At 39.1% G+C, this 24,789-nt stretch overlaps 1 protein-coding gene across 2 annotated transcripts in view; it reads left to right on the top strand.

The window, feature by feature from the left end:
- CAMSAP1 (calmodulin regulated spectrin associated protein 1) overlaps positions 1-22,053 on the top strand; it is a 29,541-nt gene extending 7,488 nt beyond the window's left edge. The window contains exons 3-19 of one of the 2 annotated variants that reach the window (XM_064468453.1): positions 4,267-4,529; positions 4,716-4,877; positions 5,780-5,860; positions 6,815-6,847; positions 10,500-10,641; positions 11,628-11,767; positions 11,863-11,959; positions 12,380-12,557; positions 13,272-13,366; positions 14,178-14,262; positions 14,630-17,060; positions 18,085-18,221; positions 18,312-18,520; positions 18,607-18,709; positions 19,095-19,210; positions 19,424-19,542; positions 19,887-22,053. In XM_064468453.1, coding sequence (XP_064324523.1) covers positions 4,267-4,529; positions 4,716-4,877; positions 5,780-5,860; positions 6,815-6,847; positions 10,500-10,641; positions 11,628-11,767; positions 11,863-11,959; positions 12,380-12,557; positions 13,272-13,366; positions 14,178-14,262; positions 14,630-17,060; positions 18,085-18,221; positions 18,312-18,520; positions 18,607-18,709; positions 19,095-19,210; positions 19,424-19,542; positions 19,887-20,189 — 4,694 coding nt within the window. In that variant the 3' untranslated portion in view covers positions 20,190-22,053. The remainder of the gene's footprint in view (positions 1-4,266; positions 4,530-4,715; positions 4,878-5,779; positions 5,861-6,814; positions 6,848-10,499; positions 10,642-11,627; positions 11,768-11,862; positions 11,960-12,379; positions 12,558-13,271; positions 13,367-14,177; positions 14,263-14,629; positions 17,061-18,084; positions 18,222-18,311; positions 18,521-18,606; positions 18,710-19,094; positions 19,211-19,423; positions 19,543-19,886) is intronic. The other variant, XM_064468454.1, reaches the window with a different exon arrangement.
- The last annotated feature ends 2,736 nt before the right edge of the window (positions 22,054-24,789 follow it).

Genomic DNA, 24,789 nt, shown 5'->3' with positions numbered 1-24,789 from the left:
TTGTAGCTATAGCTTAGAAGTTAATTGCTCAGAAGTTAATTTTTCATATTGCTTTTTCCAAATTCCAAAGCATAAATGTGTAAAGATACAAGTTTTAATGCACTGAATTTTTCTGACATCTAAGTTCAGTTATAGGGCATGAAAGTAAGGTGTTGAAAAAGATGCTTATAGAAACTGGGACATTTTCTTCAAAAAGAGCAGTGACACATTCTGTAGTGAGGCACGCGAAAAGCATATGGTGTGGTTGGAGTTTGCCCGGTCCATAAAAACTGGGGAGGAAAGCTATCCATAATACCAGTGGCTACTTGTGTATCCAGTGTGTTATTTGAGTCAGTGCTAGGTTAACTCTGGTGGTGTATAATTGTCCTAAAACTGACAACGTATTCCTGAGATTTTTGGGAACGTGGGAATTTTGACATTTTTAAGGGTGTTTTGGAGGATGAGCAGACCTGGGTGCTGCAAGTGTCCTACATGGCATTATAAGAATCACTAGCAGAGATGTGAAAGGTAAGATAGTTCTCTTAGGTTGCTCTTTTGGATGCGGATTTCAAATATTGAAGATAATCTCACAGAGCGCTTTTTGTGTCCGTGGCTCTCTAGGAAGGCTGTGCTACCCCGTTTGAGATAACTGCGTTGTGTAGAGGACATCTGCAACTGTGACATTTGGAAATTTCTCAACTCGGAGTTACATACTTCTATAGCATCCTTTTTTGCATTAGTTTTTCCTGCCGTTTATTTCTCACTTATTTGTGCTTGCCGTGTGGCTGTTGTTATTATGTCCAGTATGAAACAAATTTGAATTAAATAGTAAAGTTAATATTACCACTCTTGAGCTTTGATGTGGTTTTTATGCCATAGGATTTCTGTGAGCCTTTAGTCAGGCATCAAATTAATTACAAAACTGTTTCTTTCTGTCACAGATTTAGCTGGCAGAAGTGTTGAGTACACTAATGTAGAAAATCAAACTGGGCCACTGTTTGCAGTGAAATAAGTTGCAGTTATGGGAGCTTAATGTTTATGAATAACTTACAATAGTATTCAAATTATTAATCCTGGTACTAAAGGTTATTCCCTCTCCCCCTGCATCTTTAATCCTGTTCAATCCAAATCTGTTCAGTCCTTAAGCGATTATATGGAGATCAGAAACATGAAGTTAGAGGGCTCTTCAATGCAGAAGAAAAAGATTTCGGATCTCTTGACTGGACATCCAGACTAAAGAGGAGTAGCCAAGATACAAGGTGTATTTTTATTTATTTATTTATTTAATTTTAAATATATTGATTTCTGTGACATGGAATCTCATCCCAAAGAACGAGATCCATTTATTGCTAGAAAAGGCTTTTAAAAATTATAAAATGTTGCTAGTTTAAAAAAAAAAAAGAATGTGGGAGGTCTTACTGCCCCTGTCACGCAGGCAGCTGAGCTTCATGTTCCAATAGTCACTTCTCTCTTAATAATTTGTGTAAAGATCCCAATCCAATAGATTGTGTCCCTTGCGGGTACGTTAGTGTTGAAGAGACTGCTTTTTGCTTTCTGAGGTTACTGTCTATAAAATAATCGCAGTCTGCCTTGTGGGAAAGGGACCTGAAGAAAATCCGAAGCGAGCTGTCTGCCCGCCGAGGCGGTGGTCGGCACGGGGAGTGGGGCAGCGGGTGTGCTGGGGGAAGTTCAGGGCTTCTTTGTCCAGCCGTTACTGACAGCGCAGTTTCAGGCAGTCACCTCGGTTACCCTGCTCTGCAGGGGTCCCTGGAGCTGGTGGAGGGCAGATGTTCGTACTAAGCCCCTCATCTAAGTACTTCAGATTTCAGACATTTTGAATTTGCGTTTTGTTGTTTTAAGAAAGCCTTCAAAAGTTGGAGTGGTGCTAAAGCTCTTAGCAGAGCTGTACTACTTCATGGATATTTTATGAGCTAGTATTCTATTATTTCCTTTCACAAAGAATTTTAGTTAAGAGCCGTGCCTCTTTGGGTGTTAAAGGTGTAGCTGGTTGTAATGAAGCTAAAACACTGATTATACGAGCTGCTTTACATTTTGGTTTTTGGATCTTTCCCCAGTCTTTAGAAATGGAGGCTCTAGTTCTCTTTCTGGAAATGTCAATGACTGTTAAATGGAATTAGCTTTCAACAGCTTTCATTTTTACATCAGGTTGACTGTTGTTAAGAAGATTAAAAATATTTGAATTTATTATCTATTTCACTAAAAGTGGACACCCATGTTAACAAATGCTACTTGCGTAGTGCCAGTGGGTTTTATTGTGTCTCTTCCAACCACCTTCAGTACACAGTCGGTATATCACAGCATTCAATGTCACGTAATGCAAAAAATAGGGATCTTGGTTTTTTTTTAAAAACTTCAGAAAGCTTTCCATTTTGAAAAATAAGGGCAGAACTGTGTGACTAACTGAGGAGCTGTTAGAGCTGTTACGACAACACTGGTTTACTACATATTTTTATTTAAGTGACGTGTACTTCTGGCTCACGTAATTGACAACCTTCTGTCTTAATGCTCATAAAAAAAGAGAAACTAAGTGCTCTGCTGTATACAAATACTGTGTGGCTCATTTTGCAGTTCAAAGATATGCTGTGGGTAGGAGGCTTTTTTTGAATGGGGAAATTTAATTATTCTGGAAATGAGCTGAATGAAAAGTAAATATGCTGCCAAATTAATAATCCTTTTAACTGTAGAGGTACATATTTAAAATGAACTGTTAAAGTGACTTTGGGGGAAGATCTTCAGAGTGACTGGATAGCAAAAGATAGAATTTTATGTTTGAAAATTATGAAGTGTCGGGCTTCTGTTACAACACACTTGAGGCTAAAAAGTATTTTTCCTGGAGTTGAAAATTCGTTATTACTGCTAGGCTGTTACCAAGATCAACAGCTTCTAGTCTGATTACTGAGTATTAGTAGAAGTATTTATTTTGGGATATATCTATTTTTAACTTGTTTTATGTGTTTTCAATAACATCAAGCAACTATTGCCTACAACAGCGTTTCCTTCCACTTTCAACTGTTGTAATCAGTTGATGTTTGCCTTGTGTTGTGGTGTTGCACTACTTGTTGTAGTGTTACAACCTGGCAGTACTTCAGCTAGCGAGGTATGGATTTGAAATGTCTCAGATGCGTTTAGAGTGATCAGAATATTAGTAGTTGTTAGTGCCTTTCTTTCCACCAGCCGTGAAGCTGTGCTGATTCGTAGCAAAAGTGCAGGTCTCTGAGGGGTGGGAAGTGGTGGGGATGAAGTGGTGTGCGAGGATGAAGTCTTCCATGTTGTTACTTTTAACTTGCATGTAAATTACTACAGTCAGGATCTGTGTTTGGTTTGAAAAACCCACAAGACAACCTGTGGAAATTGTGCCATTCCAAAAGACGTTCATTTGAGACTTGGTTTAAAACTCATGTCGAATCCAAATCCAAGTGGAATGATTTTGCTTCGTAGACTTCAATTTTTATATAAAGGCTGAAAAGCTGCAATAGTTTGCTTCGATTCTCTTGTCTTCAAAAACAGGCAATCAGCTCACTGGAGACTCGGTTGTACTGCAAACAGTTTGTAAGATGCTCACAGTTTTGGTCAGATATTTTGGTCTTTCTATGAACTTTGGCAGTTTAGAACCAAGAAATATGCGGCTTAGTTTTCTTTTTCAGTGTGAGAACGTTTGGCCGGCCACTCATAGTGACGGAGCATTGCGGTTATTTAATTGCTGTGCACAGATGGCTTGGGAATTGCTTGAAGTAGCTGTAAACTTTGCCTTGAAGATATATATACTTTGCCCATCTGATACACAGAGCATTTTAGTCTGTGATCTAAGGGAACGATTTCTAATTCCAAATAAAGTGAAAATACTAATAATATGCCCTAACTAGTAGAGGTGATGGTGTATCATTCTGATTAAGCTGGGCCTTACTCAAGGAAACCACTAGAGGTGCGTCGAGGTCAGTGGGACTTTTGTCGATGCTGAAGTACTTTCTTGAAAGGGACTCCGGTGTCTTGAGAAAGCTAACTGGTAACGTATAGGATATTTACTGAAGTATTTATATGGCAGGAGCCAATTATATATGCTTTACTTAATTAAAATTTAAGCACAGAGACCTATTGAAAACCATTTGCAATATGAAACTGCAGATTTAATTACATTCGGTATTTTTTGTGCTTCATTTTTTTTGTCCTTTCATATGCTATCTTTGAATGAAAGTAAGAATGTTTACTTTTGTTCATAACTGATGCCTTAATAGTGCCGCTTGTTGAAACTTCTCTTCGTTGTTTCAGATAATGTCCCAGAGGAGCTGAAGGACCCATTTTACATAGATCAATATGAGCAAGAACATATTAAACCACCCGTCATCAAGCTGCTGCTGTCCAGCGAGCTGTACTGTCGTGTCTGTAGCCTCATTCTGAAGGGAGATCAGGTGGCTGCTCTGCAGGGACACCAGTCAGTGATCCAGGCTCTGTCTCGAAAAGGGATTTACGTCATGGAGAGTGATGATACACCTGTGTCTGAGTCTGATCTGGGCTGTGCACCAATCAAAATGGTTAGCTTAATTAAATCCACCTAATGATCTTTTTATTTAACACTATTTAAAATAGTTAATGGAATGAAAAGCTCTTAATTTCTAGGTCACTAACGTCAGGAATTTTCCATTTTAAACACAGTTAGAATATATATTTTTTTTCTTAAAGGGTTTTATTTTTCAATACTCATTGTTTTCTTCTTTTAGAGTTCTCATATGGCAATGATTGATGCTCTTATGATGGCCTATACTGTAGAAATGATCAGCATTGAGAAGGTGGTTGCTAGTGTCAAGCGTTTCTCTACATTCAGTGCCTCAAAAGAACTGCCCTATGATTTGGAGGATGCAATGGTTTTCTGGATTAACAAGGTAAAACCTATTTTGAGAAAAGCATGCCTGTTTTATATTGTCACTTTTCAGATTTTTTTAAGAAGGTTCTGATGAGTGTCTTCCTTTAATCTTTCGTACCTGGGCATTTCTGTCATCTTTTCTGCCTCAGATGAAGAGAACTGCTTTAATGACTGTGTTGTTGCTCGTTACCTCAAGTCCGACGGTAGTTGGGAGCAATATCCTCCTAATACAGATTATTATTAATGGTATTTGATTCCCTTATTACTGCAATGTATTCTGATTTCATCTTCTTGCTTGGCCTCCCAAGGTTTCCATATGCATTGGGAAAGAGAATCAGACTAGCAGGGAAATGCAATTTCTCTTTTTTTAGGGATGGTGTAATAAAGCTCATCAATTTTTCAAGGCAAATTTAAAAATAATTAAGAACTAAATTAGGAAAACTGTAGAAATGGGGTTCTTTATTTTCAGATGAGCTGAATGAGGGGTTTTGTTTGTTTTTGGGGGGGTTGTGTTGGGTTTTTCCTTTTTTTTGTTGTTGTGGGTTTTTCTTTTATTGTGAAGTATCACTTCATGCTAAATAACAGGATAGACTTAATTCTGTCTAGCTTGAATACATTTAACAGAAATACTGGAACTTTTCTAAGGGTAGAGGTAAAGTTACTGAAGCCCTTTCAGGTGACAACAGAGTCACGTTCCAAAGAGAACGTCTCCTTTGCAAACCCATGATTCCCTTGTTGTGATTATAGCTACTGCTAGTAAGAGAGTTGGTCTTGAAAGCTGTTCTAACACAGTGTTCGGTGAAATTTCTATGTTTGTAGAATGAATTGAGCATTAAGTAAAGGGAGGAAGGAGAAAACTTGGCTTGCGGAAACATCTATTCAGATGTATTTTACTATCTTTTCTATTCTGTGCCCTTTTAGGTGAACCTTAAAATGAGAGAGATAACAGAGAAAGAGATTAAATTAAAACAGCAGCTAATGGAAAGTCCAGGGCACCAAAAGGTAAAACAAATTTGTCTTGAGTTGTGATTTCATGTATTGATAATTAATGGATTTAAATATAAACAATCTCAGTATTTCCTTTGTCAAAGAAATGTGAGGCATCTGGTTCTTGACACTCCTGAGATTTTGTGCATGCAATTCATTTTGTGTCTGTCATCAGTGCCCTTCCTTACCTTTCAAGCCCACTGGTATCTTCTGACCTTCCTGTGTGTTTCAGTTGGACTCAAATAACTTGTTTCAACTTAAAATAACTTGTATCAACTTTACATAGGTAAATATGACTCAGCTTTCACAGCACAACATACATATTTTGAAAGCTCTTGGGGCGTATTCATTTTGCATGGATTAATTGTCTAATGCATATTCAGAGGCTTATTCAAGTTCTACCTAATAAGCATACTCTTGGCATTCAAATGTTACATGTGTGCATGTAGTTTTTTCCACCTTTTTCCCTTGAAATTATGTCACAATGCACTAACATTGCAAAATATAGTACACTTTCATTTCTGGTGAATAGCTCTTTCTCAAATGTAATATATATCAGCTCTCTGAACTCCCAGTTTAAGGTCTGATGAAGCCTTAAGAAAAACTGCTGTGTTCTTCCCTCAAATTGGCATTGCTGTGCAAGGTGGATAATAGTGAGACATGAACGAGGCACAGTTGGCTAACTAAATTGTTAGTGGCAAAGGTAAAATAATATCCTTCAATGGTGAGGGGCTGAGAGCTGTTTAATTTACAAGTCAATGTGTGGTCTGAAGGGTCCCTTTAACCATTTGCCTCGCTATTGACTTTTGGTTCTCGTTTAAATATTTTTGCATCTAAATTTCTAGGCTACAACTCCTCTAAAACATGAAAGTGTTTATTGCTGAAGTGCATTTAAGTATTACTGCTTTTAACTTGCATTGCTGATGTTCCTTTCCTATTCCTACATTCCTTTCCTTGCTTCCTGAGCAGTCTCCTTCCAAATGGTATTGGAAATTAGTACCTGTAAGTGAACTACTTTTACACCAGTTGTCATCCACAAAATCATGGCTTTTTAAATTTCTCCAGAATGTTTGCTTCCATTACAATGCTTCTTAGATGGTCTTTGGAAAAAAAAAAAAAAAAACAAACAAAAAACCACCACCAAACTGTGTGAGCTTTTGGGTCATCAGTTTTCATAACATGACTTTTGCATACTGTACAGCATACAGCATAATCACTTTACAGCATTTCAAAAGTGTTTCCACAGTGCAGGAGTGAGGGGTATGGAGTAGCAGCAAAAAACCTAGAAAATTAACAGCAGTTGAAATGGTTGCATTTACTATTTTTGTTGTGAGTAGGCAATTGATCACAGCACTAAGGTGATATAAAAGCTGGTCGGTTTAAATGGTTGCTTAATCTTTGAATCCATAGTTAAGATACCTGGATGTTTGCGGTAGTTCATTAAATAATGCTCTTGCACAGGTTTGTAAATCTGTCAAAGCCAGAACACCGTTATTCACTGAGATGGGGTTAGAAGATTTGACAAACCAGTCTGGACCTGTTACAACAGTTGCTGGAGTTGTATGGTAAAATAATGAGACTGAAGCTAGCATAATGGGAGGAAGGACAGAATTAACATTTTGTATAGCAGGACAAAATACTTATTTTCTTTATGGTGAACTGTGACAATGGAATATCAATTCCACTATATTAAAAAAAAAAATAAAATTGTACTTCGAGCGTACAAGCCTGCTTGCTTTTGGCTGAGTTTCCTGGTTTTATTTCAACTTGCAGAGATTTTTCTGTTCCTCTGCTTTCCTTAGCCTTGATAGCCTCTGTCCTGCTCTTGCTGGGTTTGGTGGTTTTCCTTTTCTCTCTGGGAAGATGAGAGCTGTTGTCTCAGTTGCAAATCCCAGAGAGCAGTGCACTTGGAAGAGGCCAGTGTGATCGGGCAGTCGCCTGTCCCCACAGTCTCTTTCTTTCCACAGAGAGCTCAGTCCCACTCCTCTGCCTCAATCCTTGCATTTGGTTCAAACAAATAACAGACTGCAGTAAAAACTTTAAATGTCTGAAATAAAGGAAATTCGAGTGGGGACCTGCAAGCTAATAAAACCTGCAGCAGAGCCCTACCTTCCAGCCTCACTTAATGACCTGTGCCCGTGCGTAATGAAGTCTTGCCCCAGTGCTTATCGCTTACATTCTAGCGTGCTTAAAGATCACATCTGTGTTTGCGGCGTACATTTGATAGCCTTTCGAGGAAGCTGAGTAGGTTTATGTTGTGTTTAAAGAGACGACTGGGTGAGAGTAGAAGAAACTACAGGACTGGCATTGACTTGCAGGCTATCGTTGAGCAAGTTGGTGGTAAAGGAAGGAGTAACCAGAGGTTATCTCGCTGCTAGTCCAGTACCGCTTAGATTACACTGGTTTACTGGCAGATCTTGCGGTCTCCATAGTAGTTGTCCCACTGTGTCACTTTTGTATTTCCTTTTTCTTTTGTGACACTTTTTTTTTAAATATAGAGTTATCTCTATTTCAGTAGCACCCATTTCTGCACTTTAATGCATACAAACGTCACTAATTGTGTGCACGGCGGGGGAGCAAACCACAAAACTCTGCTTAGAATATAAGAAATAATTCAGAATTTTTAGCAAAAAAGACTTGAAGAGGATAACGGTTGAGCAAAAAATAAGGAGTTAAATTAAATCCATAAAAAACCCTCCTTGATGATAAATTTGTGGGTTGTTTTCACTAAAGCTAGAATAAACAAGGAATTCTTCTAGATTTTAGTTCACAATATTGACTGTAGTCGGCTTAAATAACACTTAAGCCTAATGGAAAGGAACTGTTTGTATCTACTTTAAATACAGGAGGAATTAAAGTTCAGAAAGAAATTTCTGAAGTTTGTCTGTAGCATGCTTAGTTTGACTAAGCGGATAAACGATGAACCTTTTAAGCTAACCAGTTCACCTTAGTGTGCATACTTATTTTATCAGACTTAAGGACCACATTTCCAGTGCGTGATGGATGTTGCTAATGCGTTTGTGTTTCTTGTTTGAATAATCACCATTGCATATCTCGCTATTTCTTTTTGTGTAAGCCTGATCTGATGCATGCCATATCGCACTGCATGCTGGAACCAGTGGAATATGCTCGTGTGGTACAGTATGATTCACGTTCCATTACATATTTGTGGAGTGCTCCAGGCTGGGGAAAAAAAAATAATTTGTACCTGGTAAAAAGAGAGGGGAAAATAGCATTAACATATAGAGGTAGCTTTTAGAGGTGCTTCCCTTTGCCAGGGAATCTTAACGCAGCAAGTTTATGTTTGTGCAAAATAAATGAAGCCCGTTCTTATTGCTCTGATTATAAATGATCTTCATTCCTTCGAACAGATTTTTTTCTCAGCCTGTGCCATCCTAAACCAACACATAGGAGTATGTGCGTGTTTGTGTAGAGAGCTTTCCCAGGTTGTCTTGGAAAGTGTATGGTACTATTGGTAAAATCCAGCTTTCCTCTGATGATTAAATACAGTCTCTGTATATCTGCCTGTTAGGCCAGCACATCGTTCAGGATAGTTAGATGCTATGTGATATTAATGTGCTAAAGTGTAAAAGTTTTCCAACATGGAAAGGTTTTTCTGCTGGGCTCTGAAGTGTATTGTTCTTTTGCTTGCCTGATCACTTTGCTGCTCAAACTTAGATACAGCCTTGCAGTCTAGCTGGTGTGTGGATGCCTAGGAAATACCAGCACTAAAACTTTTCTTGCAAAAGTTGCAAGAAGCAATGCCAAGGTCTGTCCTTTAGTCAACAGGCTTTAGCTACTCTGCACCTGTGCTCCACATTGTGTGAGGGCGAGGCGGTGGTTTGGAGAAGAATCAGAGTCACAGAATCCCAGGTTGGAAGGGACCTTGGGGATCATCTAGTCCCAACCATTTTAGGAAGAGCACAGTTTAGACAAGATGGCCCAGCACCCTGTCCAGCCGACTCTCGAAGGAGAGGACTCTTGGAAGAGTTTGATCTTGATCCATACTGAAATCAAGGAGAGTTTTGCCGTTGATTTAAAAGGCCTGCTTGCTCTTCTTGCTGACCATTTTTGGGAAAGGCCATGTTATTTTTCTTGTGCAACACATCAGTAGTGTATACTGGCTTGCCAGACATACGATGTTCTGAATCTCTCAGAGAACCTTGCTGTCTGGACATGGTGGCAAGTCTGTGGATGTACGTAACGTATGCAAAATCGCTGGCTCATCTGAATTATTTTTTGCTGTGTGTGGCTTTGTTTTCTTTTGGTTTTTTCCCCCCAAAGCTTTAAGTGTTTCCATGTAGTTATCTGTGTCTCTTTCTTTGGATCTCCTGCATTCATGCATCTTTGGGGAAGCATTTTGACTTAAAATGCTTGTAATAAGTGAAAATGTGTGAATGAAGCTAGGAATTCAGCAGCACAGATTGCTTCCAGATATGAGGAGAATGATTAAAAGGGAAGCACCGTATTCTTCAGAATTGGCTTCCATTGAGAGAAAAGTATAACCTTGTAAATTGTTCTTGACCTTGAGCAGAATGCTATAAAGGATCCACTGAAAAGAGTTTTCAGTGTTTAACAAGAATTCATTTTTTTTCTCTCATTTTTTTCTTTTCTTTTTGTTAGCATCATATGAACACTTGTTTTCTTTTGTTAGGTGCGTTACCGAAGAGACCACCTTTCAAGCAGGCAACTACCTTATTTTCCTTTGCTTGAAGATTTGATGAAGGATGGTAGCGATGGTGCTGCTCTTCTAGCTGTGATACACTACTATTGTCCAGAGCAAATGAAACTAGACGGTATGTAATAAAGGCTTCTAAAAAAAAAAAACACCCCAAAATAATAAACATTTCTTCAATCTTTAAAAGTTGAACTAGAAATGCATTAGCAAATCAAAATGCGACACATCTAACAGGTAGTGGACTACAGCAAGTTAGTCAGGTCCCATATGGAATCTGCATCAGTGTATTTAAAAAGTAACCACTCTTTGATCTTGGTTTTTTATTTACTGTATTTAGAAGGCTCTGCTCTGTATTTTATGAGCTGCAAAACAAGCCTTTCTTTTATAGATCTAGATGATATGACTTTCTTTGCTCAAATAACTGAGCTTGGTTTCAATAGACCATAATAAAGGAACACATGCCCAGTACTGTTAGCTGATAATTCTCCTGTCCTTCTGTAAGAGTACATAATATGCCATTTTAAAATCTAGATTTTAAAATAGCTTTTCCCAGTCTTCAGCAATTGTCACTCTTCAGCATTGCAAAAGTGAGTTCTTTTTCCTAGGAAATGTTTTTTTCTCAGTAATTCAATGTCCTTGTTGCAATCAGCTTCAACAAATCAATTTTGTATTGGTTTTTAAATTCTCAGATATGTTGTACCTTGCAGAGCTCCTGAATGTTTTCAGAAGGAACCAGCACTGTGAATCCTAGGAGTAACCTTTTATTATTTGCAAATCAAGACCTCTGGTTTTAATTGCTTTTGTATTTTGTCACCGTGTGTGTTTTTTGTAGCCTTCTTACCTTTTCTGTCGCTGTGATAGACTCCTCTGTGGGTTCTACAATGAATGCAAAATTGATACTGTTTTATCTGTGGTTTTCTTCCTCCTTTTCCTATCCCTCTAGTATTTAACAGGTAGAGAAATGTCACTGGTAGCCAAGAAATATTAAATATGGTGTGTAAGCAGTCTGTGAAGTTCCTGTATGTAGTGTTTCTGTTAGCTGTGGATGGAAGGTTAATACATTGGAATAGTGTCATAACTTACTTGTCTTTCTCACCTTTCTAGATATTTGTTTGAAGGAGGTAACATCAATTGCAGACAGCCTCTATAATATTCAACTTCTGAGAGAGTTCTCAAATGAATATCTAAACAAATGCTTTTACCTCACACTGGAGGACATGTTATATGCTCCTTTGGTTTTAAAGGTAAGAAACATAATGAAGGATGTATTTTTTAAATAAAATGTGTGTAAATCATAAGCGTTTTGTTATTGTGAGGTGTGGTTTTTTTTCTGTTTTAGCCTAACGTCATGGTGTACATTGCGGAACTCTTCTGGTGGTTTGAGAATGTCAAACCAGACTTTGTACAACCAAGAGATATTCAGGAAATAAAAGATGGTAAGTTTTTAATTCTTGATAAATGTTAGCATGTCATTTAAAACATACTTACATTACAACGAAACTGTTGCACAGTGGTGTTTCCTTCGGAATTTTGTTTGTATCCAAACTTTCTGCTTGCTGGGGACCTTTGAAAGCAATAAAAATGGAAAAATGGAAGGAAAGTTAGCCCTAGATCAACTTGAGTTCTAATTTTCTGAATGAGATAGGTATTTTTTTCCCTAATTTACTTATAATTTTCTTTCCATTAAGGTCACCATAAGATACATATTTTAAATAAAGACTAGTATTTACGGTTTCATTTTAGTGACGTGTCACAAAGTTTTCATTCTAATGTACTGCGACCTGAAAACTTGCTGTTCTCTTTGGTTATTTTAATGGCTAGTGTAAGTTGTGTTAACGTTACAAATATATGCACAGTTAAAGCAGTGTTGCAGCAGAAGAGCAGTCGTCCACCGGTTCCTATTTCCAATGCAACTAAGCGAAGTTTCATGGCTAGCCCTGCTGGCGTGAGTCCAGCAGACTTGCAGCCCTCAGCTCAGTCAGGCCCTGAAGCTTGCAACAGATACTACCTGCACCCTGAGGAGCCTGACTATCTGTAAGTCTGTTTCCATGTTGCTTAGTCTAATCTTCAATTTATGCTTCTGTTTGGGTAACCTAGGAACTTCTGCTGCAAAACGTTCCGATTTTGCTGCAAACTGAGTGAATTTGAGTTGTGTGCAGTCAGTCTCTAAAATATTCTCAATTCTCGAGTTCAGAGAAACTCTTTGCAGTGCTGTGTTTGATCTTGGCTTGGCAAACGCCAGTAAGCTCCACCAGTAAATGTCACCACTGCATGATAGAAGAAGTTGCTCTAACTTCTATTTTGAGAAGGGTGTGAAACGTGAAAACTGTTCAAGCAGCTCATCTTTACTCACTGTGTTCTACAAATGGTGATAGGTAAACAAACTTAAATAGGATCTAATGTACAAGAAGGTTGATGACAAGGTTTTTCAGCTGACCCAAGTTTGATGGCAACCAATAAGTTATTTCAGCCTTAACTTTGTATCTAATGTACTATTTACATAAGCTAAATTTTAAATCTGCTGTATTTAGAAACTTAAAACAGTTTGATTTTGGGTAGTAGGTTTACTTTTGTATTGTTACATGTAAAGAGCTCTTGAAGTAATTTCTTTAACATTAAAATGAATATATTATTGTGTTTTAAACAGGACAGGGGTAACTATTACCAGTATCACTTTGCAAATATATAATATCTCTCATTAAAGAAAAAAACCAGTTATACTAATGAATTTTTGCTCTTCTGAATTAGCGGCAAAGGAGGAAGCCCTGCCTTCAGCCCTTCCCATCCGCTGCTCCCCTTGAGACAAAAGCAACAAAAATCTTTACAGGGAGAAGACAGCCCTGGTAAGCCTGCCTTAAATTTGCATTTCAACAGTCAATGACCATCTATGTTGATACAGTGATGAATGAAAACGTAAGTTCATACATGTGAATGATCTAGAATTGAACTAAACTCTGCAGTCAGCCAAGTGCTAAGTGTGTTTAGTTTGAGTAAATCATCTTTGTTTGCATTAAAAGATTTTAAAGATCTTGTAAGAAAGTTACTGGATTTTAAATTTTCATCTCACAAATGAGCTTATTTCTCAGAATCTCAAATGCAAGAAATTAATAATGTCAGTTCTGTGAAAAGAAAGGAAAAAGCCACTTGTCAAATGTTCGTAAGACTAGCAAAACTCTTAGGAAGTAAGACTGTCATCAGAGTGACAAACTCACTCTAGTACTTTCTAGTACTTGACAGATTTTTGCTTAAACAATTTTTTAAAATACTGACAATCCGGGTTTTATACTTGCACAGAGATGCTCAGAATTCCTTTTCTTTTATCAGCTAAGGTACCAACCAAACATATGAACTGCTTAGGCTCTAGCAGTGTGCGATGAGGACTTCTTTTTTTTCTTTTTAATGGCTGCGGGGCTGGCAGGGAAAGCAAATTGAGCAGTTTCATGTTTGGAAATCCAACAGTCAGATATATATATGTGGCCACTCTTCAGTATATTTTTTTCAGACTTTGACTGTCTTAGGTTAATATTTCAGCAAATCTATTTTCTGCTGCCACCTTTTGGTGAAAGAGTTTATTATGTTTGCTCTTAAATAAAATAAAAGTAGTAGTTTGAAGGCCATTTCTAAACTTTTAACAATTTTAAAAAAATATTTCAGGTCATCGGCATCGTTCCAATTCTCTGACCCGTGTTGACGGGCAGCCGCGAGGTTCGGTTCTTGCATGGCCAGAGAGGAAACCCAGGTAACAGACGCATTTAAGTACTACAATACTGTTTAATGAGAGGATACTGTAACAATTCCATTGTGTTAATGTGGCATCACTTCCTTACCACTGGACCAAGAGTCGCTTGATTTTGTTTTCTTTTAATGTATGTTTTCAGAGATGACTGATTTTAGGGTTGCCTTTGAAAATACTTTAAACATGGTTTTCAGGAAGCACTGTTGAAAATTTGAGTATCTGAAGTTGCTGTGTAGTATTTCTGGTCACTTTTGATACAGGATATATTTTCCAAATGGAGCAAAAATATTATCTGTCTGTATCATGACCCTTAGTTCAACATACTGTAACTTTTCGTGCTTAAGTGTCAGTGTGCTCTTATCTTTTCTAGGCCTCTGTCTCAGCCAACACCATTTGCTCTTCATCATTCTGGCAGTAGCGATGTGGACCCTGGGTCTGGTGATAGCATTAGTCTGGCTAGATCCATCAGCAAAGACAGTCTTGCTTCAAACATTGTTAATGTAACTCCAAAAAATCAGCCCCATCCTCCAGCAACGAAAACTAATGGGAAGAGCTTGCTGAACAACGTTGAAATCGAGGATGAAGATGAAGAGCTTATCGCAATAATCAGATCTGAAGAAAGGCCAAGCCGTGGTGATCTCGAATTGCAGAATGCATCAGCCAGGGTGCCCAGCATAGTTGCAACTGCTTGGTCTCCGAAAACAAATAGCGAGGCTTCAGAAGGCAAACCAGACAGTTTTTACTTGGAGCCTTTAATGCCTGCCGTTCTAAAACCAGCAAAGGAAAAACAGATAATCAATAAGGAGGATGAATGTGGGGAGGGGAAACAAAGGAGTTTTATAACAAAGAGATTAAATGAGGGACACTTGTCTTTGATCCGCAAGAAAACAAACAGCAGTCATGGTGACCATGACCTCAATAGGACTTTTACTCCAATTTCTAGTTCTGATTTCACTGCAGTTACAGATGCTAGTACTGCAGAGTCGGTGGCACTGGTGGAGGCAGGGTTAGAAGCTTCCAGACCTTTGGCCAGTAGCAGTTTAGATCCCTCCGCTCAGGAGCTGTCCACTGGAGGATTTTTTCTTCATGCTGCTAAATCCGATGATGACATAGCAAGTAAAGTAAGTTATGTGAAAAGTCTCAGTTCGCATGTTCCAGATACCACATGGGCTATGGTGAGACAGGACTCTGATTCAGATCTCTTAGACATAGAAGATGCTGACCAGGATTTGGTAGTAATAGATGACCATCCTCTGGTCGCTAAATACATTGGTGAGGAAGAATCTGCAAAATTGCAAGAAGATATGAAAGTAAAAGAACATGAAGATAAGGATGATGCTAGCGGACGCTCCAGCCCATGTTTGAGTACCATTTCTCAAGTTAGCAGCGTGTCGATGGCTAGTGGGAGTGTCCGAATGACCAGTTTTGCAGAACGAAAGCTTCAGAGACTTAATAGCTATGAAACAAAGTCCAGCACAAGCAGTTCACAAAAGACCACACCAGATGGATCAGAAAGCTGCCCAGCACCACTGACCACGTGGAAACAAAAGCGAGAACAAAGCCCCAACAGACAAAATAAAGATAACGTTAATCTTTTAGCTTCTGAATTGGTGCAGCTTCATATGCAGTTGGAAGAGAAACGACGGGCAATAGAAGCTCAGAAGAAGAAGATGGAAGCCTTATCAGCAAGGCAGCGACTAAAATTGGGCAAGGCAGCTTTCTTGCATGTGGTTAAAAAAGGGAAATCTCCTGATGTTCCACAGCCACTTAAACCAGAACATTTTGCGAAAGAATATTCTCGGCACAATGGTGAGGATTTAGATGACGTTTCTTTGGGTTCCAAATCCGAGGAGTTTCTCGTGAAAGAGGAGGAGAGGGAAGAAACACTAAATGATTCTCAAGAAGTAACAAAAGTAAAAATGCAAGAAAGCATGGCCTTTGCTGAGCAACATAAACAGAAAGACTCTGCTGCTATACATGATTTGGAAAAAAGTAAAATTATTTCTGTTGCCCTCCTAGAAGACAGTGTTACGGAAGTGGATATAAATGAATGTGATCTTTCTATTGAAAAACTAAACGAAACAATCAGTACGCTTCAGCAGGCTATATTAAAGATTTCTCAGCAACAGGAACTCCTTATGAAATCTCCAACAGTGCCATCACCAGGAACCAGAAGTAACTCTCAGGACCAAAAGGTAAAACCATCAATTCATTTTGTTGAGCCTCTGTCTCCAACTGGAATGAACAGTCTGCGTAAACCACCTCGATTTGGTCAAGGAAGGAGTCCTCGATCAGGAAGACCTGCTGATCTGAAAGTCACTAAAGACAGGCAACAAAACTCAGCACGTGTTAAAACCCCAACGCCAAGTCTAGAAACCTTACCGCATTTGAGACCATTTCCATCCAATAGCTTGTCAAAGACACCAACAGAAATCAGCTTGGAAAATAGTCCTGATCATGGAAGCGGTTCCCAAGAAAAGTGTTTCTTTGATACCTACAGGCTTCATGATGAGAGCAATCAACGGGCACTTGTTCTCTCCACCTCCAAAGATGCAAATATTATTTCTGAAATGAGCAGAGAGGTGAATAACAGCTTCAAGGAAACAGGGTTGAATTCTTCCGATGGCTCAGGAAAAGAAAACGTCCCAGTGGACGAGCCACTGAGAAGCAAGGCTAATCTCATTGAAGTGGACTTGTCTGACTTAAAAGCTCCAGATGAAGGAGAACTTGAAAACCAGGATAGTTCTACCGATATCATTAGTGAAGGTGATCAGAAGTCTGGTGTGGGTTTTTTCTTCAAGGTAAATATACTACCTTTGTATATTTGGTTATTGTTACGCATTTGCCCAGCATTAGAACTTCTTTTTTTCCACTTCATTCTTCAGTCTTCTGGTGGAAAGCAGTGCGGTCTGGTTGCAAAATTAGGATTGAAAAAACACAACTGCATTGGAAAAGAATTGCTTGTGGAGAAAAAAGGTTTTTGACTTAATGTATGAAATCCTGGCTCTTGTTAACTGTCCTAGGAACCAGGATTAACCTTGCTTTTCTTCTTTTCCTCTTTGGCTTTTTTCTGTCTGAGAAACAGACAAACATACAAACATGTAAAAACTTAGCTCAGAAGAATCGCAGAATGCAATGGGAAGAATTTACTGGTTTGAATTCCCAACTTTCTGTGAACCTTCATCAACTGAAAGAAAAAATTCCAGTGGAACAGAGGTATCCAGTAGAAGTCTGCCAAGTGGGTTTTGAAACTTGTCAGGGAGCTGAGAGTCTGAACTGGGGTTGGTTTTTTTTTTGCATCTGCACGTGAATTGCTCTGATTTTGAGCAGTCTAACAGCCTAAAAGTCAAGCACTCTGGTGGAGAGTTTAGTTGTACAGCTGTTGGATGCAAGTAAATAATATGTGTCTACTCCTTGTAGTGTAGTTCAGAACTGCTATCGGAACATTTAATATCTTGATTCGTGCTTAGCAATGATTATTGTAAAAATCGAGCTAGGCTGTCTCAATCTCAGTGACTTTGACTTCTGCTTTTGTATAGTGTGATAAATATTGACTCAAAGGTTATCACTATCCTGGAATTACTTGTGCCCACATGGTAGTTGCATTGTACTTTGCAGTTCTAGAAGGTTTTTGTGCTGGTTAGGCCATGCAAGAAGTTCAATACAGTTCTGATTTTCACTCATCAATTCTAAAAATGTAAAGATTACCAAAAGTAATAGTTTGTTTTCCTAAAATCTTCCTGGAATTCTCAGAAATCTTGTGATGTCCAGCATAATGTGTTTCCTTCTATTCTTTAAAACTCTCTATCCCTATGTATTTTTCAGGATGAACAGAAAGCAGAAGATGAGCTTGCGAAAAAACGTGCAGCATTCCTTTTAAAACAGCAGCGGAAAGCTGAGGAGGCTCGGATTCGGAAACAGCAGTTGGAGGCTGAAGTTGAACAAAAACGAGACGAAGCTCGGTAATAACATGTGGCAAAGAATACTTCCTTGTATCTTTAAGATGAGGAAAATTATTCTGTGTTGAATATAATGTCGTGTTTGCTTTTCAGTCGCAAAGCTGAGGAGGACCGAATACGGAAAGAAGAGGAGAAGGCTCGAAGGGAACTTATCAAGCAAGAATATCTAAGGAAAAAACAGCAGCAAATTTTGGAAGAGCAAGGGCTTGGAAAGCCCAAATCAAAGCCTAAAAAACCCAGGCCAAAGTCGGTCCATCGTGAAGAATCTTACAGTGATTCAGGGACAAAGTGCTCTTCCACACGTAAGAATTTTGATTTGTTCGCTCTCACTGACTCTGCAAATCTGCTTTAACAAAATGCATTTCACATTTTCTCTCTTATTTTGTAGCTGATAATTTGAGCAGTGCTCAATCTGGTTCCAGTCTTTCTTTGGCCTCAGCAGCAACAACTGAACCTGAAAGTGTACACTCTGGTGGCACGCCGTCTCAGAGGTAAAGAGCCTTCATCTTAAATTTTTTATTCTTTTACTATGTTATGACAGAGTGTTGGGATTCAGTGTTGTCTGCTTCGGTTTGTTGGCATGGAGGCACAATAGTAACTAGTGAATTAATTTCTCTTGCGTGTGGCCGCCGACTCCGATGCTTTGTACAAACTTGCAATTCTGTTTTGTTTTCTCCCAGAGAAATAATAGAATTTTTCTTTGATAATCTAAGCGGGAGAATCTGACTGTTTTGGAGAAGCAAAAGGGCCAATAGGCTCTTTGCCAATAGGCAAGTCATTCAGGGCCAGTGACTGGTGAATTGATTTAATGTCGGAGGGGAAACAACCCCAAATCTTGGCATATCTTATTACTAATTATTATTTTTCCCCCAACAGAGTTGAATCGATGGAGTCCTTACCAATACTGAGCAGAAATCCTAGCAGAAACACAGAAAGAGACTGGGAGAATGCTTCAACAGCGTCTTCTATTGCTTCAGTGGCAGAATACACAGGTGACGATTTTGTTTTAGTCTGAGCATTTGTTATGAATAGCAGGTCATGAAAAGCTGTGCTGTATTTGAGGTGACACATTGCTGGTTTTGAGAAGCTGTCAGGTGTATTTTGTTCTGTTTAATATCTCCAAAAGTAAGTGTTTTTTTCACTTTGATGGATGAAAATCTTTGCAAATGTAGGGCAAATAATTTTTAGTTATTTTTTTTCCTTAGGTCCGAAATTATTTAAGGAACCCAGCAGCAAATCAAACAAACCTATTATTCACAATGCTATATCTCACTGCTGTCTTGCTGGAAAAGTGAATGAACCACATAAGAATTCCATATTAGAGGTAAACATTAAAATACAACATTACTCATGCGCTCACAATAGATGTATCTGTAATGCTCATTTCATAATCCCACCGATGCGTTGTAGTGAATGCCATGTTCTAAAATGCACCTGTGGTGAGAATCCTTTACATCCCATGGCTGTATGGACTTGTGGAAAACATCATCCTGTGTTAAGAATTCGACTCGTAAGTTTATAGAAGGACGGAAAATCATAGTTACTCATCCTGTGTTTCAAAAAACTTCAAACACTTATTCAACTCTATGTGGAGGCTTAAAGCTTGGCATAATATGGGAATTTTCACTGTGAACAATCTACGTGTATGTTTGTTTATTTTTAATGCAGGAACTAGAGAAATGTGATGCCAACCACTACATCATTTTGTTCCGTGATGCTGGCTGCCAGTTTAGAGCACTTTATTGCTACTATCCTGACACTGAAGAAATCTACAAGCTGACTGGAACGGGGCCAAAGAGCATCACCAAGAAAATGATTGACAAACTTTATAAGTACAGTTCGGACAGAAAACAGTTTAACGTGATTCCAGCCAAAACTATGTCTGTCAGTGTGGATGCTCTCACTATTCATAACCACTTGTGGCAAGCCAAGCGACCTGCAGTGCCAAAGAAGACTCAGACTCGTAAATGACACTGAATTTTGGGGGAGAAGATTGCTGAACAGGATTGCGTCGAAAGAAGACACGTTTACCATTTTCCTCCAGTTTGGTATGAAATGTGCAGAACCATAAACGTTTTTTAAGAAGCTTCTAAACAGAAACCGTGGATGCAAGTTACTGAGAATGAAGGAACATTGCCAGTGTTTTTTATGAATGATAAATCTGCTGTTACACCCAACGCTAACTACTGTGGCTTTCAACTGATGAGGGACTGTGCATGTAGCAAGATCTTTAACAAGTGGATTTCCTTTTACTTGAAGCTTTTCGTCGGTACAAATCGGGAATAATTTAGTTCTGTTTCCTCTCCGCCTCGTTCCCTCCTTTTTCCTGTCATTCTTAAAGTTGGCAAGCTCTGAACTTCAGTAGAAGGATTGAACAGATCTTGGGTGAAGTGGTTTGGTTTTGGCTTGGTTTGGTTTTTTAAACAGTCTTTAGGGAAATCTTCCTTTCAGACCTTTTTGAGGAACTGTTTAATACATCACATTGTTGTACCGCCTCTACTGCCAACGTAAGTCCAGCTCTCAGATTTCTGAAAAAAGCCCCAACTTGTGCTGCTCAGAACAGAGTTTACTTGCTGTATCTGTTTAGGATAAGCGTTGCAAGGATTGCAAAAGCCAGTCTTTTTTTAAAAAAAAATTGCTCACAAATTTAAAGATTTCTGGAATACAATCATGAAGAGGAACACAGGTGCTACTAGTTGGAATACGCCTGACTGAAACTTAAGGCAAGCTGAATGGAGCACAGTTATTACTGATTTCAGTTTCAGGTGGTGTCCTGAAGATCTGTTTGCTTTAATAAAGACGGATTTGGGTAGGTAAAGAACATTTCCACTCTGAGCACGCTACTCCTGTACAACGGTGCACTTAATGATCACAAATTTTAATGTTTTTATTACATCATGAAATGTAATTCTACTTTCTTTGTCCTGTCTTTATTCTGAATGAGCAGCATGCTCTAAAAATGAAGAGTGTGTTATGTTTTTTATTTTGGGTGATATATTAATATATTGATTCATTTTTCTCATTTAAAAGCAATTTTTAAACAGAGACATTTGCATTTGTTTCAAAAGCCCAAATAAGTCGAACGGCTTGGATTTCTTTTCATGTTGAAATATTAAATCTTGAGTTATGACCTTAAATGTCTTTGTGTTTCAGCAGATTAAATTTTTGTCTGTGGTAACAGGGTATATTTGCAGTTCGGTTCCATTTTTTTAATATTCCCGTTTCTCATTTTTGGCCCCAGCTAGACTTCTGAATACATTTCTGTAGCTATTACCTAATTTAATCTATTAACGTGCGCCTGCTGCATCCGGTTTGACACGCTCCCCGAGGGTCGTGTAGGCTTATAACTTTGGTTTGCACATGTTTACTTTTATTTGAAGTGTTACTTGAATATGTATCTCTGAAGTGCAAAAGGCGCTGCGCCATCCTCGAGATGAACCGAGCTCTGAACTACCGTACAGTGTAATTTATTACACTTTGAGAATAATGGAGGTTACAGAGAGCTGTGTACATAAGGGGGAAATAGGGTACGTAATAAAGTGCTAACTAGGTAGAGCAAAGAGAAGGTCTTCCATTGCGGTCTCTCCATTTTTTTTTTCCCCTTCCAGCACTCCTTGACTAGGCTGCTGCAGCTCTGTAAATTATGTTAGATAGTTTGCTGCTTGTAAATAGTTGAAGGCTTTACGGTTTCTAAAGTGCTAAGTATTAAACACCGTCATGAGTGTAACTTTCGTTACCATGCTTTTCATGCTTGTGCTTTATTTCTCACTGTTTGATATTGTATACCATATTTATTTTATGAAACACTGAAATTTAATAAAAATCATTAACTGATTTCCCTTTTATTTCACGTGTACTTATGTTGTTGTGACACCTCATCTCCTCACAGAACTAATACGCTTTAAAGATGTGCTATTCTATGTTTAGTTGTGCTCTTAGAAAGCTTCACCTGTAAGTAGCTGTAACAACTTCATGACGAGAGCTTAGTTCTCCTGACCCTGGTTGCAATGTGCAAGAATTTGACCAAAAGGCGCTCTGAAAATCGGAAAGTAATGTAACAGTCTCTTCAAGGCTTTATTTCGTCAGTCTTCAGCCTCTCGAATCTGTCTAGGGGTTTTCTTCAATCTGTGTGTTCACTTAGTGACAGTTTTGGAAGCACCAAGAGAATTTCTTTTGTTGGGCTCTTCAGTATTAGCTGGCTTGTGATTTGTAAAGACAAGTTGCCTCTAGAATTCAGAAATAAGCTGGTGGTTTAAGCTTCATAATGAATCCACGTTGGTTGCACAGAAGTGAAGTTTGCATTCTCAAAACTATTGACTTTTCCAATGCAGAAGATAGGCCTTGTTTGTAAAGAATTAAGAAAAAAATCAATCAGTGATTCCAGTGATTCCTACCTTGTCTGTATTTCATTCAGGCTGAGATATCACTGCCCATAGAAAGGGCAGGAATAAAAGGCGGCGATGGCACCTTCAGGGTCCTCCTGGACCTCTTGGCGCTGGGTCAGGTCCTTATTTTTCCTGCTGCAATGCGTCTCATCTACTGCTGGAAAACACAGGAGGTGACATCTATTTGGAGAGGGAGAGGAGGCCGGGAGTTCATCTGTAGGCAGGGTGTAGTCCCAAGCTGAGGATCGTAGAGGAAGTAGAGAAAGTAATTTTTCTAAGAGATTAAATTCTGGAAAAACTAAGTCTTGAGTTTCAGTTATCAAAAAACCCCCTTAATCTCAAATACCTTGGCAAGGAATATGGTGTATTAATTTAGACTGGAAACAGGAATAGAGAAGCTTGTTTGTAAGAACATAACATAGATTTTTGTGGGTGAATGTGCAGAGGAATGTGGGAAAAGTGTAGAGGTGTGTGTGTGTAGGCAAATGCAGGCAGCGTTTTGTAGAAGGGAGAAGAATTCATTTTCTTAAATAGGTTTTGTATAATCCAAAATGTCAGCTTGAATGTGTTCGGTGCTTGGTGTCAGCCCAGGGTAAAATGTGCTTGTAGGACCGTGGCTAGACAAAGATACGTCTTTGTTAGCGTTGTTTTTTGTGTTAAGTTTATCGGATTCTGAATACGTAGGATTTCTAACTGTGGTTTTAGAGACATGGCGCTTAATGCTTCGCTTTCAATGCCTGAAAATCATTGCGTGCAGGAACAGCTAGGTGATCTGGACACTGATGACTGTCATGGAAGAACGGTGCCAACATCATCTTTGCTGATGTCACGTCATCTAAAAAAAAATCACTGCTTAAGAGTATGAAGTTTTGTCCTTTCCAGAGCCACCTGAGAGTACCGCGTAAATACCCTCGCAGCTGAAATGCGTGGTAAGCTGTCGGTGACTTCAGCAGCACGGCGCTGTGCTCTGTGTCGGGGTGCCTCCTGTAGATAAACAGAAATCGTTTGTCAGCCTGCTGCGTAGGCTGTTGGTAGTTTGCTTTTCACCAGGGTTAACCGGGGCCAGGATTGTTCCCCCTTAGCCGTGTAACAGTGAGCAGAACTGGCTTTGGCTAAAAAACCCTTCCAGCTGCTCGCAAAGGTTCCCGTTGTGCTTCCTGGGAGTTTGGGCAGGAGGAGAGAGTGGGAGCTTTAGCTACAGCTGCAGTATCAGCTTTTCCTAATGACTGTAGAAAGGAAATAAACTGTAATAGCTGTCTAAAAACAAGTTGTTTTTTTTCCCCACTGAATTTTCTGAAGATGTGCCTAAGCCGAACAACCCAAAGCCTTGAGTAGCGCTCCCTGGAAACGGGCGGCAGCGCGCTCGCTGCCTTTGCGCTGCGCTGGAGAGTTGGTTTCCCATACGGAGTAGGGTGGAGGTAGATTTCTCTGACCTCTCTCGATTTCTTACTAGTTTCTTACCCATAATAAATACAAGAATGTACATCTTTAAAGTGCTTTTAAATGCAATTTCTTTTTCTCAAAATCTCATACATCAGTCTGTGTATTCACACGTGCTGTTCGCATTTGTGGTTAATGCATCTTTGTCTCATGTTCATCGCGCTCTCTGGCAGAGTAAGAGCAAGAATAATCTGAGTTTTGAAAAGGCTGACTGATTTGTGAAAACCTTAATGCAGCTCGACGCTACACGCTGGGCTGCTGGAACGGTTGAGTGTGCAAAAAGAAAATAATTGGACTTTTCTCCCCACTATGCTGGAGGGTTAAGGGCGTAGAAACGGGTGATCTCCGGAGCTTTCGCTTACTCCGACCGATGGTTTGGGGCTATAGTGAAAAGTAAGAGTAACATGAATGAGTTCTCAGGACTTCAGTTTTCCATTCCTCTTGCTTTTTCCCAACAAGCCTTCAGGACTGGTCAATGGCAGCGTCGGAACACTCAGAACCCCCTCACTTTGTATTTCTTGGTTTTTATAAATGTAGCAACAGATGAGATGCGTCATCTTCGCTCTGAACTGACTGTCCTTGGAGTTCGGTACCCGTTGTGCTTCTGACAGCAGGGTCGCACCTGGGGCTCGTCTTCAGCCGTACATTAGTAGAACCAGTCTTCACGGTGGTGTATTAAGCTATTATCCATGCTATGCTTACCCAATTAAATAACTTTCAGTTAATTAGGGTTTTAAATGGAACTC

This window comes from Phalacrocorax carbo, chromosome 18 (genome assembly GCF_963921805.1).
Source record: "Phalacrocorax carbo chromosome 18, bPhaCar2.1, whole genome shotgun sequence".
NCBI lineage: Eukaryota > Metazoa > Chordata > Aves > Suliformes > Phalacrocoracidae > Phalacrocorax > Phalacrocorax carbo.
Note: the sequence above shows the minus strand (reverse complement) of the source record. Positions and strands in the feature narration are given on the sequence as shown.